This window comes from Penicillium paradoxum (assembly GCF_028828445.1).
Source record: "Penicillium paradoxum strain IBT 22861 chromosome Unknown utg000005l_segment0_segment0, whole genome shotgun sequence".
Classification (NCBI taxonomy): Eukaryota; Fungi; Ascomycota; class Eurotiomycetes; order Eurotiales; family Aspergillaceae; genus Penicillium; species Penicillium paradoxum.
Window position 1 is genome coordinate 3,558,454 of NW_026643183.1, and position 17,848 is coordinate 3,576,301.

Consider the following 17,848-nt stretch of genomic DNA (forward strand, 5'->3'; position numbering starts at 1 on the left):
GCGCATTGAATAAAGCTCTGGTCATTAATCTTCTCCTGAGATACTGGTCTGTTTGCCAAAATCTGGACCTATTGAGGTGTATCTATCACGGCCACTTCCTTCGATACTTTATCCTCTACTGAGGAATATCTCAAGCTGATGAAATTGCTCTGTGGTGTCTTGAGAGAGCTTGAAGCATCTTGGCTCGGCAAATGAGTCTCTCTATTCATCATAAAATGCCGTTCATTTAGTTGCATGATCGCATCGTACAAATGAAATCAGCACATTGCTTCGTCGCATATGTCCATCCAGCTATCCTCCGTCGCCTTTGACGCTAATTCTCGCTGCGAGAGGAAAGACAACAGAGATAAAGGTACTTATGATCACTTGACAGCTGCATCGAGGGGCTTTCCACCTTTATTTGTGCGCAGAAGCCAAAGGATGACCGTCTTTGAATCTTTCCCGGGACTTTACAGTGCCTCGGGTCCCCTCAGGTCATCAGGATTATTCTTTCTTCCGATCACGCGTCTCTGCGATGATCTCTTTCTCTCCTTGGCGACTCTCCATCCTTAGTGCTCGTCAGTTCACCATCATCACCCTGCTGCTTTTGGACAGTTGGTCCGACCAAGGCAATCTCAAGAGGAAACTAGATCTCCTCGCACGCCATCTTCATCCGTGCAAGTGAACGTTGCATTTGTAGTCGAGCGGGATGCTTTTCGTCGGAAATACTCGCTTGTCTTTCAAGCGCATGCTCAAGCAGCTTTACTCCCCGCTTAATCTGTCCATCTGCTTCATATGCCTCCGCGAGTGCAAGCTGGGCCACCTGTAGTTTATTGGGCTGTCCTTCTTCCTCCTCTTGTATTGCAAGTATCTGCTGGAGCAACTTCACTGCCCGCGTGGTCTGACCATCCGCTCCATACAGCGTCGCCAGGAGATGTTGAGATTGTAGTCGGGATTGGTGCCTTTCGCCCTGTGTTCTTGCTCTTGTAGCGACGATGCCCTCCATTATATTCAAGGCCCGCTTAATCTGTCTGTCCGCGTAATACAATTCTGCGAGGCTTTCTTCAAGCGCCAGCCGTGCGCTGTTTTCTTCGTTACGCGTGCTCGCGCTCACTTCAACCACATGCTCGAGTAACTTCACCGCCTGTTCCATTTGTCCGTTTGATCCATACGAAGTCGCGAGATCATTCTCGAATTTTAGTCGCGTAAAGTTCTTTTCATCAAGTGTGCTCTCGCTCACTTGAACCACATACTCAAGGAGCCTCATTGCCCGCATCTTCTGGCCATCTCTTTCATATGCTGACGCAAGTATACTCAGAGACCACAGTCGATTTGTGTGGCCTTCATTGAGTGTGTCTTCGTTTCTTGCTACAATCTTTTCGAGTTGCTGTATTTCCTCCTTTGTCTGCCCGTTTGCCCTGTACGCATCTGCAAGCTCGTGTTCAGACATTACTCGACGACGATCTCCTTCGTCGAATTTGCTCGCTTGCACCATGACTACACGCTCGAGTAGCTCCACTCCCTTTTTGGTCTGGCCTTCATCTTGATATGCCCCTGCGAGATCATTCCAAACTTCTTGCCATCGATCATTTCCGGAATGATGAAGTTCTCCCCAGCTGGCTGCCTTTTCCAAGAATTCAACACCCTTCTTGGGCCGACCATCGGTCAGAAAGCATAGACCAATTTTCCAAAAGAGGTTATACCTCTCATCCATGTCTCGCGCGTCCTTCTTTCGAAGAATCTCCAGAGCATGTGGTAAGTATGGTCTCCATATTTCTCGGTCTCCATCGTGACTGAACGGGAAAATCCTATCCACAGTCCGAGTTGCCCTCTCAATAGTCTGCAATTCATTGCCTTCCTTCTGAACCCATAATCTCGTCGCTAGCTGCACAAGAACGTGGATATCAAGGATATGTTTGTCCTTTTGTTTGGTCACGAATGAGTATCCACACAGTGTGCCAATTGCAGATTCTACTTGCGCTTCCGATTCCCCCAACGGCAGCAAAGACCGTGGGATTGCCTTAGGCTCAATGCAAGACATGAATTGTAGTATTTCAGCAGCTATCGGGTCCAAACTCTTGATCTTTTCAAATGTTATACGCCATGTGATTGCAATGGCATTCTGCAGTTGGGGGTAACGGGTGTCATCATGGAAGTGCCAGCTCGCAAGACTTGATTTGTCTTTGTCAGTGCCCTGCATAAGCTCAAGGTAACGCGAAATCGATATATCCGCGCTAGAAATGTACGAGGCAGCCTGTTGAATGGCCAAAGGCAAAAAGTTCAGTTCTTCGAGGAGACTCTTTGTCATTTCTCGGTCTTCGAGCAGGTCATCTGTGACAATCTTCTCGAAGAATGCAGTCGCTTCCTCCATCTGCATCTGTGGGACTTCAATGACATCTCTAGCTCTCGTGAAGGACTGCGCCACCCGCCGGAAACGGGTGGTGAGTAAGAGCACACCGGACTCGTTGGCCGGAAAATACTTGCACAGTTTTCCTGGCGTATCGGGATTTCCAAAAACAAGGTCTATATCATCTGCATTGTCCACAATGAAGATCCAGGGTCCAGCTTGCTTGGAACTAAGGTATCGGTGAACTGCCTCCATATCGGTTTCGCTGTTTGAGGTCTTGAGAATGGCAAGTTCCTTCACAATGCCTGTACAGGCCTGTTGGAAGCTAGCTTCGCTGAATGCAGGGACCCAAAAGACCGAATGCCCTTGGAAGTGGTTCTTTACCCAATAGGCATATTGCAAGGCAACCTGCGACTTGCCAATGCCTCCTAGCCCGTAAAGTGCCACTTTAGAGGTACTCTTCTGGAGAAATAACTTTTGTTGGAGCTCAAGCAGTATGGTGTTCCGTCCAGTGAATTCAGCATTTGCAAGAAAGGGAATCATGTAGTAGACCTTGGGCCGGTCTGAAGTCGAGTCAGTAATTTGATCAATATTCTTTATGCAAATTCTGTTGAACTAACTAGTATGTGGCTCACTATCCTCACCTGCTGTCGCCGTAAAACTCTTGACAAATTTCTCAATCAGCCTCGACTTCTCAGAAAGATAATTGCTTGTGTGGGCAGAGATCTTGCTGGCCTTCTCCCAATCTGATAAAGTGATATCCTCAAGACCGCGCTCCACATTGAATCGAAAATACTGGTCATCGTCGCCGAACTGTTCGTCCAAGCTGGCGGCTACCTTGCGAGATGACGTAGCCATTTGTTTCAATGCATTGAGGATTGACATCCGCGTGTCTTTAATTTCAACCACATCCCCAAGGCCAGTCCCGATGCTTAGAATCCGAAGCCTTTGGCGTCCAGGAAATGCCTGTTTAGCCTCCGCTATGAGCTTATCACATGGATTGTTGTACCCGAATCCAGCGTCAATGAACTCGATCTCATCCCGGCCAACTTTTATCGGCTTGAAAAAGGTTGTCGCAGCCGATGTAGCCCGAGCCACCTCCCAAATAGCGCAGCCGTTGAAAGCTATCGATGTGTCGTATGTCTTGAAGAGTGTAGGTCCAGTGTCGACGTTAGATTTTGTGATGGCAAAAACAACACTATATCCCTTAGTGATTTTCAACACAGTCAATAAGACATACCTACGTTTTTGTACAGGCTTGGTCGCGGAATGGCAGATTGGAGTGCTGGCACGAGCCTTTTGGAAGTCCCTCGCTCCGTCGAGCTACACATTCTTTATCCGTGCAGAAATCTCTTACGGTCTGTTTGATGGCCTCCTCCAGGGCTTGGGCAGAGAATGCCCCCTTTGACCGTGCAGGCAAAATGGCATTTCGTTTGGGTGTGAAGGCCTGTCGCGCAACCTTTTTATACGCCCGAATGCATTCGTCCACGCTCATTCTCAGTCGACCTAACATGATGGCAATGATGCTTATAGTTCGTTAACATCCTTAGCTGGTAAAGAGGATGTCGAGTATTTACCCTCCGGTGCTTGTACCCCCAATTAAGTCGAAATGCTCACACGGGAGAGGGACATGATCGAGCTGATGAATATCGCGGATGGTTTCCATGATCCGTTCTAAGATGAGGAGACTTGAAATTCCACGGATCCCACCACCATCTAGAATCAAATATCGTTAGCTGGTCTCTACTGTGTTCGCGCTTACCCGAGGAATGGATATACGAACCAAGCGAAAGGATCCTGAGTGGCTCGGAGGCCGCTGGGGACATTCCCGGTTCCATGTCTGTCGTCAATATTCACAATAGTCAAATATGTTCGGAGAGTTGAGCTAGAGGAATTCAGAGTATTGAATCTTTGTCTGATCAAGAAGGTATATGGGGAACGAAGTAGCTGGCATTGTAAGCGCTAGTTCCCCGAGGCCAATCCCCCGCGCTGACCCCACCAGCCATTCAAAGGACGAATCAAAGTGTCGAAGATGCTACTAACCCAGCTGCTTTGGGCTTAGACTTCCGAGCCTCGGTTATATAGAGTCGATCTGTGAGGTCGCAAGAGGACTGGATCTCTGTCCCTATCGCTTCAGTGTGAACTTATATATTTTTTCCGACTCCCCAGGAATGCTCTGGACTTGGTTTGGCCTTGAAGAGACATACTCTCGACCTTTTTCATCTGGATACATGTCATCTAAATTGAGTGCAGGAGTGAATGGAGACAATCGATTCACCACTGGAAGTTCTAGCCAGGTACTACTACCTATGGGCTATAAGAAGCCTATGCATCATTGACTAATTTGACGAATCCCTACTTTATAGCGATTTGAAACAGTCTAAGAGCAGTCGTCCGGTGCTCTAAGGCCTTCAAGTGGGATCTCGTGAGGATTTGGAAAAGCGAGTGTCTGTCCGGGTATGAACCTTGGGCACTATCTGGTGTGCTTCTGTTGTGAGGTCGTTAGCCTCGGTCTTTTCTGCATTGCCCACAGCAATCCCTCGATCCGAGGCCGTTTCATGCCGTATATGGTATACCGTACGCATATCGCTCCCTGTAATCCTTTCTTCCAAATTAAATTGTTTAGATATGCAATCAGAAGACCAGTATCATGATCCCAAGCTAACTCCAATATTCGAAAAGATGATTTCCCCCGAACCTACTAGATATTCTTCACAGGCACTTTCAAGTGACGGATCATCATCCAGTGAAATTCTACTCCGTAGATGTGATAATATTCTGCTTCCCTTAGGCCCTGCTTTCGATAAGGATCAGAAACACACCGGACAATCGCTTGAAGGAGCGAGTTTCTGCGGTTGACATTTCCAGACGGCACCAGTGGTGACCTGCAATATACTACGCAGTGGCTGACTTGAAACAAGCATTTAGGAGTGACAGCTACAAAGTCAATTAGACTCGGTACGGGATTGCCTAGCTCATTATTTCAGAACAGAGTCGATATTGATGCCTGAAGATCATCTTCCTGCCTGAATGATATCACATCTGTTAGTTCACTCTCAAGTGTTAGTTGTTGAAACTGTTTGGACCATCAACCGTGTGTTATTCTTTCAATTTCCTATTATTTTGAAACGATATCTTGCATTCTCCCTCTCATCCGCCCAATAGCCCCAGCCGCTTAGCCTCCACGACCGATGAGGCAGTACTCCGTATATCCCTTCCCATCTGGGGAGCCCACGCAAGCTCCGTGTGCCACTGCCAAGCCTGCAGGAGCGCAAACTCCAGCGGCTACACGCGAACCCCTTCCGATTGCTGTGCCAAGACCTGAATGACAACGCCAGTCGCGTCGCTAACCTGCATTCGAGTCACAACGGGGGGCCGGATGCTTGTATCCTCCGAAACATTGCGATGGCGATACTCACATTCCCTGGACACTTCCCAAGTGACACAAGCAACTTCTTTATCCGGCTTCTCCCTTCTCGCAACAACTTCGTACTCCGCAATGAAGTCAGTGGGTGGCCAAATCGACGTTCCTGTTCTACCACACCGGTTCCTCGCCGAGCGACAACGAAGATGGATCGCCCAACCCCCTCAAATTAGATATTCATGAATCAACACTGGACAGCTCAACCCGTTACTTCATATGTTATCTTTGCATTCAGGGTTACCCCAGCCAATATCAAAAATGCCCGCTATAGGGCATCCGCGTGTGATACTGACAAGCCCACCCAGCCATCATCCAATCAGTGCCGATCGATCCCACACTTGCCCTGTAGATCCTCCATTATCCTACTTACAAGCGAGTCAAGAATAGATCCTGGCTCGCGCGTCTGTACTAATGCAATTCCCCACGTCCATGAAGCTATAAGACATTGATGGAGCCTAATATCCGGTTGAGTTTCTTTTTCTGATTTCAATATCTAGATACCCATCCAGTTTCCCCTTCTAGGCCTTCGGTTCAGCTACCAAGGTTGGTTCTACACCGTTTGTTTTTTTCCCTTGCATACTGTGCGTTTTCTCCCCGCCTCGTTTGTTGTCATGCTCGACTCGGTCGCTAATACCTCTTTTGTTTGTCCCAGATACTCTATTTCCACATCTTTCCAGTTTCTCCATCCCAAAATGCGCGCTTCTATCATGATCCTTGGCTTCCTTGCGACTCTTACCGTTGCGCTTCCTAATGCTTTCCCCGAGGCTGCGATGGCATGCGGATCTGTGAGTCTGCTCGATATTTCGGATGAAATCACGAGGTATTTGCTAAGACAATTGACAGACTACCATGGCCTGTATTGCTGCCAACTGTGGTCACGAGGGATGCTGCTGCCAAGGACTTACTTGTTCATCCAATGGTGTAAGTATCTTTCAATCCCAAGGGAAGAAGTCCCAAGCATGACAATGTAGCTTGGTGGATTTTTCGTCAATATACTAATGATAATCATAGACTTGCACTACACTTTGAGGTGCCTTTCTCTTGGGTTTCAATGTGACAAAATACAGTGCTATCCCATTCTGGGTTCATTCCCAACGCCATCAATTGTATTTAACCACTCGTTAATGGTATATAATTCTGGAATGATACAAATTCTGACGCTTTACGCCAATCGCACGATACATGAGCTTTTGCTGGCCTTGTTCTTATCTACTACAGCTCCTTGTATCTGAACCTGCTTCGCTCTCCTATCATCTACGACAGTGGAAATATCATTCTCCCAAGTTATCCAAATTGATTTGGTTCGGTATATAGTTGTAGTAACAATCAGCATTATCCACGCCAAGCAAGAACCGGTAAAACGTCTCATGAACGCACACACTCCACAATAGTTGACAGCGATAGCAGACAGCGAACAAAACAACCCCCAAGGGATTCATTGCATCATAAGTCCCCAGCCACACTCTCCATGTTTTAGATTCCAGAAATGTTGTTGGAGCATCCACGACCAAATCTCTCAGGTTTAAGCCTCCAAGTCAGCTTCAACAATATAAATCAACAGCTTGTCTTATGTATCCCTGTCCTTTGTCCCACGACGGCTCTGCGTTTGTTTGGAAGGGAGGACAATCCCAGTAATGATTGCAACAAAGACTCTCGCCATTCTAACATAAGCGGTCAAGAATAGGAGTAACATGGACAGGATGATTATCGCGATCAGTGGCTGTAGGAGGAAATGGTATTGTTCGGCGTCGACGCCGTAAATATCACGGAAAGTAAGATTCATTTTGAGAGGTTGTTGGGTGTTCAAAGTAGGGTGGTAGAAGGGACTGGTTAATGTGGATGGTAGAGGGGTGGAATACTAGACTTGAAGCCAGGACAGAGGCTCCGGTGATCTATATCGGACGCGGGAGTTGGGCTTCCATGGTTGAGTAAACTTTGATTTGGAGAGCTTAACCACCTTTGAGCATTATAGAGAGGCTAGAAATATCTATGGAGACTGCACGGTTACGCCTTACAGATAGAAGTATAACTGTCCTGCGAGTCTTTGGTTCCTCTCGGGTATACATTGCACTAACAAAACACAGACCGGATTCATTCTTAAACAGACGATGGCCCATCCCATCTAAAACAGAAAGCAAAGACGCACCAATGTTTGTAGTGTTATATCTGCACGATGACTCTATAACATTCCTTCCCACTTGCATCTTATCTCTGGTGAGCTCATATCAAATCCCAAGTCCATCTGAACCTCAACCCAGCCCGAGAATCGGATACCAACATCACACACATTCTCAGATAATCGTCTCCAGCTCCACTTCTTTATCTTGATGATATGCCCTGCGGTGGTCGAGCACTTCGTACATGTAGTATCCGAGTCTAAAGGCCACCGCCAGGATAACGACGGGCACCAGAATGATAAGACTGAATATAAGGATGCAATTGAGGAGTGTGTCAATTTCCATTGTGGAGGACAGTAACGTGGGTATTTGATAGCAGAGAAGATAACTTGTTTTCATATAACCGTTAGATGAAAAAGGAGGGAGGAACACATTACAGAAGTAGAAAGGTCTACATCTCGTCATAGTGAAGTCCCTTTAAAGTTGCAGGAACCTTGGTCCGGATGTGTATACCATTCCCAATCGGGAGGTATAGCCTCAACTACATGTATCTAAAATCAACCTCTGGATACATGTACATTTCATGTTCCAATAATTAGTAACATGATCTGCAATGGTCTCGAACTACTCCGAGTCCACATTCTCCACCTCCAAAAACGAGCCATCATCATTCACGTCCTTCAAAGCCTCCAATCTCTCCTCCCTCGCTGCGACCATCTCCCCAAGAAGTTCGAGCTCAATCTCAAGCCTCTTCTTCAGCTCTGAGGTGTTGATCAAGCCTGACGCCGACCTCGAAGAAATCGCAACACTGGTCTTCTCCTTCTTAGTAAAACCCAAATCCCATTGGAGGATCGATGAAAGTTTGATAAAGGTCAGGAATGCGATTCCGAGGATCAGGATCATCGCTATGATGATGGGGATGTAGACGTAGATCAGGTAGTCGAGAGAGTTCCCGCAGAGTTTTCCAAGGAAGAACGCGGGATCATTGTAGAAAGCCTCGTATTCTGGTGGGATGCCCATGGTGCATATAGGGTATGGATTGGGTTTGAATTTGGAGGGGTCGAAGTTGGAGGATAACTCGGTTCTGGTTGTTTTCGACGGAATTGGTAGTTTTTGATTTCTTCGACACTCTTTGCTGCGGGGCCTGGAGTGGTTTTAATACGAGTTCGGGGATTCTGCGGGAGAGCTGCATGGGGCCGAAACACACAGCCTCAACCACTCGGGCGCAGGGCGTTGCAATGACCTCATAGCAATCTAAACGAATTATAAGCGAGTCAAAAGGCAGAACACCGACAAATAGACTGAAACAGTGAAAGGCTGTTAGCGAATCGAGATACACAGCTCAGCTAATACGGAGTATACAGACTACAAGATCAAAGCTACCGATATCGAACTCGTAAGAAGGCATAAATGAACAAATATACACGACTAGGAACATGGACAAAGAGATCAAATGGTGCAACCAAGGTCAGTAGACAACGTCAAATAAAAGGTGTATCTACCACGTAGGAGTCAAAAATTTAAAATAGGAACCAAGAAGGGGAAGAAAGGGCCCAGTCGCAGTCCGAAGACACCACCAGGCCAGAGAAAGGTAAAACTCCTAGTCCTCCTGTACAAGTTTTGCATTGCATTTGCAGAACTAAAAAAAAAAACAATATTTCAGAAAACCGTCAGGCGTGGCGCTTAGAAGACTTCAGAGCATCCCCAGTGCTGCTCGACGTTGAAGTCACCGGGGTTCTTCCAGGTGTCGTCGGAGTAGGAGAAGAAGATGGACTTGGAACCAACGGCCTCGGCGATGGCCTTGATAGCAGTAGCCTGCTCGGCCTTACCGGGAATGGCAGCACCGTTGGAGTTACCAGCGTTGGGCCAACCAGTCTCGAGGTTGACGACCTCCTTGCCACCGCAGACCTTGTCGAGGAGCTCGAACTCCTGCTTGGCGAAGTCACCGGCCTTCTCGGCGGAGACATCGGGGTTGAAGAAGGGGTGGATGTTAGCACCGACGATGTCGACAGCGCTGCAGAGGGCGGAAGCACCGTAGTTCTTCCAGACATCAATGGGCTCAGTGGTGGTGACCTTGCCGCTGTAGCCAGCACTCTTGAAGGTGGAGGCAGAGGACCGGACGAAGGCGGCAAGACCGGGAGCGTCCATAGCACCGGAGTGGACGGCCTCGTTACCGACAACGATGAGCTCGACCATGCTCCACTCGGCCCATTGGACGATAGAGTCGACCTGTGCCTGGGCGCCAGCAGTGCCGGAACCGTCAATGAAGACACCAATGATCATCCTGAGACCGAGCTCCTTGCAGGACTCGCCAATGAACTCAAGAGAGCTGCAGTCAGTGCCATAGACACGGACCAGGTTGAAGCCCTTGCCCTGAATATCGGTGAGATCCTTGGAAACCTCCTGCTTGGTCTTGCAGTCACCACCGGCGGTGTAGGGAGAGTAGGTCATACCGTACTGACCTCCACCGAGGACGACAGGAGTGTGGGTACCGGAGCTGGTGGGGGCGGAGCTGGTGCTGCTGGAGGCAGCGGGCTTGGTGGACTCAGCGCTGGTAGTGGGCTCAGGGGCTTCAGTGGGCTCGGGGGCTTGAGTGGGCTCAGGAGCTTCAGTGGGCTCAGGAGCTTGAGTGGGCTCAGGAGCTTGAGTGGGCTCAGCACTGGTGATGGCAGGGACAGTAGGAGCAGGAGCGGTGGTCGAGACGAGGGCATCAGTGGGAGCGGGGCAGACATAGGTGTAGTCGGTGCGGGTGACGGTCACAACGGACTCATCCTGAGTGTAGGTACCAGGGACGATGGTCTGAGGGGTGGGGTAGACCAGGACGGTGCTGGTGGGCACAGAGGTGGTGGTAGGGGGGACGATGGTGTAGGTACCAGCCGAGGGGCAGACGTAGGTGGTGGTCTCAATGACGCTGGTCACAGTGCTGCCGGAGGGCTTGACAGTGGCGTAGGGGCAGGTGACAGTGGTGGCAGTCTCGACAATGGTAGTGACACCACCGTAGGTGTGAGTGCCGCTAGGGACATCAGTGGAGGTGGCACCGCAGACAGTGGTGTAATCGGTCACAGTAATGGTAGTGGCCGGGATGGTGTAGACACCGGTGGTCGAGAAGGTGCTGACACCGGGGGTAGGCAGCTCCACAGCGGGCGTGTTGGCAGGAGTGCTCGAGGGAGCGGGAGCCGGGGAAGAAGAAGCAGACACAGTCACAGTCAAAGTGCTGGTGCTAGTGGAGTGCACGGTGCTGGTCGAAGTGGTGGTGGACTCGGGGACGGGAGTCGGGATGGCGACAATGGTCGAGGTCGAGAGAGAAGAGGTAGAGAGAGAAGAGGTAGAGAGAGAAGAAGAGGCGGGGGGAGCAGGAGCAGGAGTCTCAAAGGGGACCAGAGTAGCGTCGCCGTAGTAGGTGATGACCTTGGTGGTGCAGCCGCAGGTCTCCTCGGGGACAGCAGGGGCGGAGACCCAGTTGGAAGCGGCCTCGCGACGCTGGTGGAAAGCCTCATGGCGACGGTGAACACCGTCGGCCATGGCAGAGCCCACCATGGCGGCGGCGGCGAAAAGAGCTCCCTTCATGATGGATAGATGATATCAACCACACCAAAGAATGAATGCCCGCTGAACGAGTGAAGCGGTGGTCAGTGATAGAATCAAAGGAACGTGGGTTGTGAAGGTAAAAGGAGAGTCTTCGGGGGCACGCAAGGCCTTTTGTTGGAGAAATCGTTACCGGGGAGAGTTAGGGGGGGGCAGAGCGAAAAGGAGAAAAACACCATAAAAAGGCCCCAGTACGCTAACCTGCATAGATACAGGTCCACCGATCGTGAATTTCCATTCATTTAATTACCCTAAAATTACCCCTGGACGAGTCTAGATGTGTATTCAGGGACAGCATACCTCTCATTGGCCGTCGACTGTAGTTCCGAGTGCTGGCTGTCTCTGGTTGGCCCGCACGGCTCGGGCAGGAGTGGAGAGAGTGTATGTTGTACGGAGTGTGTCTGGTATGCAGTCGTTTATTCGTTGTGTTCATCTTCGTATTTATCAGATTCGCATCTCAGGCGTGCAGGTACTCCGTACGGAGAGTACTCGTCCAGACCGAGTTTGATATGCAGGTACACCGCTCAGATGCATCTCGAAATTATATCGCCCAACGGCCATTTCGACCAGACCTAATACCTTCGTATTCCAATGTTACTCTGGTCAATACAACAGTCCCCGCACGGATCGTCGACTGTCCTCCTCTCCTTTTTTTCTCCTGCTCAGCCTTCGGGACTAGCACTCTCCCAAATAGTGATACTGTCTCACACCAAGAATAGTCTTCCCCTTACCGCCGTGAGGGTCTTGTAGCTTGTCTCTTCCCAACTCCTAGCCGCGTGTAAAGCCACATTATACCTAAACGAGGCCGGGGTTTCAAACATCCTGTCAGACAACGTAAGGCACTGCTACCGCCCCTCTGTGGCTTACTTGGTGGCAAACTTGCCCCCGTGCGACTCTTGCTTACCCGAGAAGGTTTGTTCAAAACAAAGATCTAGATACTTCCAAGGATTGTGGAGTAGATTGACTAGATTGACTAACTCACATGCAGCCATCTCATTGAAACAGACTGGCATAAGCAATCCCCAAGGGTAGAGCAACAAGCAGAAAACAGAAAACAGAAAACAGGAAACCGAAAACACGAAATTCTCTTCCTGCGCCAAGTGGGGCCCGATATCCTAGCGTCCTCGGCCAGTCCCGAAAGGGCAAGGTGGCAGCTGAATTCGGACCTCCTACGTCTTCTGATTGGTCGAAAGGGGACCTCTAATTTCCGCGCCGCCGATCTTGATTCTCTCCCAGTACAGCTGTATCACGCCCATTACCGTTTCTCCATTTCTTCTTCTCCTTACCCGTACGGTCCCGGAGCACATACAACATACACGCCAAGAGAGCAACTGAAGTGTTTCATACCCCCATGTGTTCATCTGCAATTGCAGTCACTTCTATCGCCCTCACGTCATGCTTCATCCATTGCTGTTTGCATGGGAACAACACACAACTTGTTTGTTGTACTTCAATATGCGCTGTTTTCTGCCCCGCCCCTGACGATCCCCAGTCACCGAGGCACACACACTCCCCAAGAGCCGATCATCCGCCCAAAACAAAGTCAAAAAGCAGTTATCAGACAGTCCAGGAAGCTTGTGTACTTCAATTAATTTACCTAACCGTAAACAAGGAAGAGCGCGTGTTCGTCGACAAACCACCTGCTACTCATAGCATAGCATTGGTCTAGTATATCGGGGATATTCAAACCGGTCTGACTAACTGATACGAGTGACATCCATCCATGCTGCATTGCTGTCGTATCTGCATATACGGAGTATCACGTAGAACTACTGAAGCAAGGCCCCCGCGAGGAAGTCAATGCAAGTCTCCATGTCCTCATTGCTGATCACAAGGTGGGCGAGATTCTGGATCTCTTCGAGCGACGATCGTAACTCGTCCACGGGGTACGGAGTAGATCACGGTGTGTGCCGGCGCAACTCTCGTGTGGAGATTACCGCTATGTATTCTCTAACGAAAGTACTCCGTACGGAGTACAGCAAAGCTAGTGTCCGGCTCCTGAATGCAAGGTGTATTGTGCGCTTAGGCTGCTTTGTTTACAGTCGATAAGTGTGTACCACCGGCATTGGCTTGGGCTATTGGCAGTGTCCGCGAATCATGTCAATGAATTCGTGGTTGAATGATACGATTGTGTACCGAGACCCAGTATTTTGAATAACAGACTTCCATTAACCTCGACTACCATTTCTGGTACGGAGTACAGATTCACGTGTAAATCCTTGAATAAATAACACGAATAATACGGAGTCCAACACAAAGAGACAAACCCAACGATCCAGACCGCCGAAAACACTCTTGGCTCCTCTCAGGATTCCAATGGACTCACAGCCAAGAATGAGAGCGGATCTGGGCTTTCTACACCTCTGGAATCATCGGAGTCGGTATTCAGGTCGGCGCCTTGGCGGTGCCGTTTTTTGAGGCTATTCAGGGGCTTCCAGGGGTCGGCGTGTGGACTTGTGGATTGGGGGTCTGGGAAATGAGTTCTATTCGTGAAGAGTCCAGTGTAATTTTTCTGGGAATGGATCTATTAGGTCTACATTTTGGTTTCATCATATAAACGGTTCCAAGGGTCCTCACAGGGTGGGCTTATGTTCCGGGGAAATTTCTGCGTTTGAGTGGTGCCTTATGTTTGGGCGCCCGATCTTGTCTGGTGTTTCGTGACTTGGAGATCGGGCTCTTTCTGATGTGTCAAATGTGAACCTAAATTGTGGCATTCCACAGCTCAGATATTCTGGAAAAAGAGATCTGTATTACACAGGCCACATGGAGAGTGTCAGTTGGTGGAATGTGTGCCTCCATCTTCAGGCAGAAACGTTCTAGATTCGCTGATAACTGCTCGGTCATTATTCCGTACGGAGTACGGAGTATACTTCCTGTCATTCTTTTTCGTCGGCTCTTTTACTCTAATCCATATAATTGTACGGAGTAAACAATTTCATCTATGCATACTACATATCATCCCAACGCACGCAGCAGTTCTATATCATCATGTTTCATCACTGCCGATATATATCAACGTCACGGCGACATATCATGAAACACATTTTGGTTTCCATTTTATTTAATTCCGCTTCGATTACGGAGTACGAAGTACTTGGTACAACCAAAAGAGAACTGCAGCACGTAACACCGAAGATGACCGAAGCAATACTGCTGTCCCGGAATCTACTCCGTAGTAGCCACTGGCATAGCACCTTGCTTCAACTTGCTCCCGTTTGGTGACAACATTTTTGGTCCTGATAAGTTCGAACCTCAACTTCATGATTAGCTGTAGTTTGCTTTCTTACAAAGCTCTCCAGGTTACTGAGGAAACATATAGAGATTCTCACTAGAAGTAAATTATAATCCTATCTTCATGCTCGGGCTTGTTTGGGGGGGCTGAATAATATCCGTGAGGGCCGCCTGCCAGCGCATTGAAATGGTCCCACCAAGCAATGACAGCAACAGGCCATGGAAACCACAGTGCTGGTCTTCAGGCTACTCACTCTTCACAGTATTCGTTATTTCCACGTGGCTGCGGTCTAACGCCAGTCTAGTAGTGCTACAACGAAAGCGCAACCAAGTCAATGGGTCTCAAGGTCAGGAAACCGGAGCAAGAATGAGGTCCATAAGTATGAACTCAGTTACCGGCGATTAGGAAGACGAGAGGCTGTACCATTTGGAGATTCATAGTACCCGCCTTTCCATCCGTGACTAATATCTCCGGGCTCTTATTACCCCAGAAATGTTGTATACAGGCCTATTGACATGGCTCTGCCTCTCAGTTTCTGTCTGATTGCCCAGACCTCCGTGTTTGTACTAGCTGGCTCTTTGATAGATTGTTTGCTGGTGCTGGTTGTTGCACATATAAATAGCCCTGTTTTCCCAGAATCAGAGAATTGGTTTGTTCTTCTCCTTCTCCTTCTCTTTCTTCTTAGTACCCTCGCACGGGACCATCATCTATATATTTCCCTATGTCATGAGCCCAGCTTGTCTCTATTTTCCATGAAGCTTCATATGCTTGCTCGCCCCTGGGCCCTTCGTACCCCTCGTACCCCTTCTATATATAAAGAGCTCATCCCATTTATAATTCTGCCTCCATTCAGCTTTCCCTCGAAACATGTCCTCTCTTTATCAAACTCCCGAGCCCCGTTGATGGCACCAGAAACCTCCAGCATGTCTTACCGTGGAACCAGTTCAATTCAACATCATCGTCTCTTAACGATATTGGCGAGACAATGAGAGAACCCAATTGATAGGTCGAAAGCGATCATTATAAAGATATTGGTGGGGACTTGATAGACAGCCTTGATGACGGGGTCAATACCCTAAATTAGGGTATGTCCATCCCGAGCCCGGAAACAAGCTGAACAGTGAGCCCAAGTCCATTCAAACCGAGAGAGAGAGGCACTGCGGAGACAAAATAGCCCGGAAATGATGAAAAATCGAGTGTTCAATCGTAAATTTCTATGTGGCTCAGCTAACTAAGCATATCTGAAGGATGGCGAATTCCTCCCACGAACTATTGAACTCGATAGCCTCGGGTATAAATTTCCAACTACCTTCCTCACACGCAATTCAAAGGGCAACCAGATGCGTGTGATCAGTGATCAAATGGACATCGGTCAAAACTTCAGGGTCGACGGTGTCGTCACAAACAAGGATCTGGAAGAGATCACCATCCAGAACAGCTTCCAACACAGGAACATCCACGCCATCAGACCTACAATGGCTACTTAGTATCGATATAAGCACCGATATGAGTCTCAATATTGACTCAAGGGCTTCAGAAGACACGGAAATGGATTTCATATCGCGCCCCCGGGATCAAGACGTGCGTGATTTACGCAGCGGAAAATGAGGCTGGGATTTTGCACTCCTCTACCTTGGTCATCCCTAGCTTGAAGCAATTTCAGCAGTGAAATGCTCACTGATGTCGCATTGCGTTTGGAGTCTTCCTGTGTCTTTTTGAGGACTGGCTGGGCGGCAACATTGAGCGCAAGGGGTCAAGCCTACCTACCCCCTTCTGGTAGGTTCGATCTATAACCCACCGGATGTTCTGGCTAACACCCAATTGTTAGCTTTGGTGAGTAATTCCTCCCTAACTACGGATTACCTGTTTCCAGGTCCAGCTCCACCTATAGACGGTCGCTCTGATGAATCCGATGGAGGCGCTATGGTGCGCGACAACGAAAAGGAGTCTCACGAAGTAGCGACATGAACGACAGCAACATAACACCCAAAATCTTTATCCCATAGATCAAAATAACTCAAAAGCTCCAATAAAAGACGTAGAATTACATATCCTCACGAGCCCACTCACGAGCCCATTCCTATTTTTTTTTCCTCGATCTGCCCATCACCGTGCCACCCCGATCATGCCACACCCCAAAAGTCCCTCCCAGCCAACCAAACCCCCATCCCCATCATCTGATGTCGAATAACAATCGGCAAATAAGCAAAAAACCACATCCAGCTCTATGGCACTGATCCCCCGGAAACGGCCATTCCCGTATGGTTCGACCTCTAACAGCGTCACGATTCCCAAACATCCACGCCCGTAGCCAATCCAACGCGAACCACAGATCATGCTATCCGATCGTCGCCCCCCACAAACAGACTCACGGCTCAGGTCCCGAGTCTATCTCGGAAACCAGAGATGTGCTTCAATGCCGACTGTCAGGCCATACGGTCGGGTGCGTGGCAGTGAAGATCCTTCGTTGTATATAAGGAAAGTGCGTTACACGGATCTTGTCCACAGCATCTTCTCATATACATCTCGGACACTCGATCACTCGATCCCTCTATACCTCAACTGTACATACTGTACTACCAATCAACATGCCTGCCAACAAAGCCAATGACAGCGAGCACGCCCGTCTGCAGAACGACTACGGCGCTGATTACTGGGTTCGCCAATCTGCTCAACAACATCGCGTATGTACCATCCCATATCTACCACGCATCCGTACATACTAACACCTCCTCCAGCGCGCAACCGCCGGCCGTGGCCTCTTCGCCGGGTTACAAGATGTGAAGCACTACAACGTCGAATCTGGCTGGGCGGCTCGCCGCCCCGGCGAGCAGCCCGGTTTCCTAGCATCGCTCTGGACTCGGTATGTTCTACCTCGCTCAATGCTTATGATATCTTCCGGAATGCGGGGCTGACCTTTTATAGACTCACCGGTGCTTGATACCTCTATCCTTCCTTAGACGTTTTGTCTTGCGCCTGCTTTTTTTGAAAAGATCAGGATTGTGATGATTGCATGGCTTTGCTTTGGAGTTGTGGGTTTTTGAGCATTGTGATTATACCATAGTTGGAATGGGAGTTTTGGTGAGCCGAACTATGGCTGTACAGTTTTTGTTGGGAGATTCCTGAATATCATATATGGTTTATTCCTATTCTTTATGCTTTGT

The 17,848-nt window shown here is 48.9% G+C and overlaps 7 protein-coding genes across 7 annotated transcripts; 4 read left to right on the forward strand and 3 right to left on the reverse strand.

Moving 5' to 3' along the window:
- Nucleotides 1-625: 625 nt before the first annotated feature.
- N7457_006270 (uncharacterized protein) lies at nucleotides 626-4,164 on the reverse strand (the record flags this gene model as incomplete). The annotated part of the gene is made up of 5 exons (XM_057177314.1): nucleotides 626-2,889; nucleotides 2,962-3,524; nucleotides 3,571-3,852; nucleotides 3,904-4,042; nucleotides 4,089-4,164. 5 exons carry the CDS (start codon nucleotides 4,162-4,164, stop codon nucleotides 626-628), a joined length of 3,324 nt encoding a protein of 1,107 aa, XP_057031616.1.
- A 2,278-nt stretch (nucleotides 4,165-6,442) lies between these two features.
- On the forward strand, nucleotides 6,443-6,779 carry N7457_006271 (uncharacterized protein; the record flags this gene model as incomplete). Its single annotated transcript, XM_057177315.1, has 3 exons — nucleotides 6,443-6,535; nucleotides 6,594-6,671; nucleotides 6,762-6,779. 3 exons carry the CDS (start codon nucleotides 6,443-6,445, stop codon nucleotides 6,777-6,779), a joined length of 189 nt encoding a protein of 62 aa, XP_057031617.1.
- A 1,712-nt stretch (nucleotides 6,780-8,491) lies between these two features.
- On the reverse strand, nucleotides 8,492-8,887 carry N7457_006272 (uncharacterized protein; the record flags this gene model as incomplete). Its single annotated transcript, XM_057177316.1, has 1 exon — nucleotides 8,492-8,887. One exon carries the CDS (start codon nucleotides 8,885-8,887, stop codon nucleotides 8,492-8,494), a length of 396 nt encoding a protein of 131 aa, XP_057031618.1.
- A 663-nt stretch (nucleotides 8,888-9,550) lies between these two features.
- btgE (putative cell wall glucanase (Scw11)) lies at nucleotides 9,551-11,434 on the reverse strand (the record flags this gene model as incomplete). Its single annotated transcript, XM_057177317.1, has 1 exon — nucleotides 9,551-11,434. One exon carries the CDS (start codon nucleotides 11,432-11,434, stop codon nucleotides 9,551-9,553), a length of 1,884 nt encoding a protein of 627 aa, XP_057031619.1.
- A 4,434-nt stretch (nucleotides 11,435-15,868) lies between these two features.
- On the forward strand, nucleotides 15,869-16,171 carry N7457_006274 (uncharacterized protein; the record flags this gene model as incomplete). The annotated part of the gene is made up of 2 exons (XM_057177318.1): nucleotides 15,869-15,890; nucleotides 15,921-16,171. The coding sequence occupies 2 exons, from the start codon at nucleotides 15,869-15,871 to the stop codon at nucleotides 16,169-16,171; spliced, it is 273 nt and encodes a 90-aa protein (XP_057031620.1).
- A 183-nt stretch (nucleotides 16,172-16,354) lies between these two features.
- N7457_006275 (uncharacterized protein) lies at nucleotides 16,355-16,652 on the forward strand (the record flags this gene model as incomplete). The annotated part of the gene is made up of 2 exons (XM_057177319.1): nucleotides 16,355-16,460; nucleotides 16,558-16,652. The coding sequence occupies 2 exons, from the start codon at nucleotides 16,355-16,357 to the stop codon at nucleotides 16,650-16,652; spliced, it is 201 nt and encodes a 66-aa protein (XP_057031621.1).
- A 620-nt stretch (nucleotides 16,653-17,272) lies between these two features.
- On the forward strand, nucleotides 17,273-17,625 carry N7457_006276 (uncharacterized protein; the record flags this gene model as incomplete). The annotated part of the gene is made up of 3 exons (XM_057177320.1): nucleotides 17,273-17,368; nucleotides 17,423-17,547; nucleotides 17,610-17,625. 3 exons carry the CDS (start codon nucleotides 17,273-17,275, stop codon nucleotides 17,623-17,625), a joined length of 237 nt encoding a protein of 78 aa, XP_057031622.1.
- Between the last annotated feature and the right edge of the window lie 223 nt (nucleotides 17,626-17,848).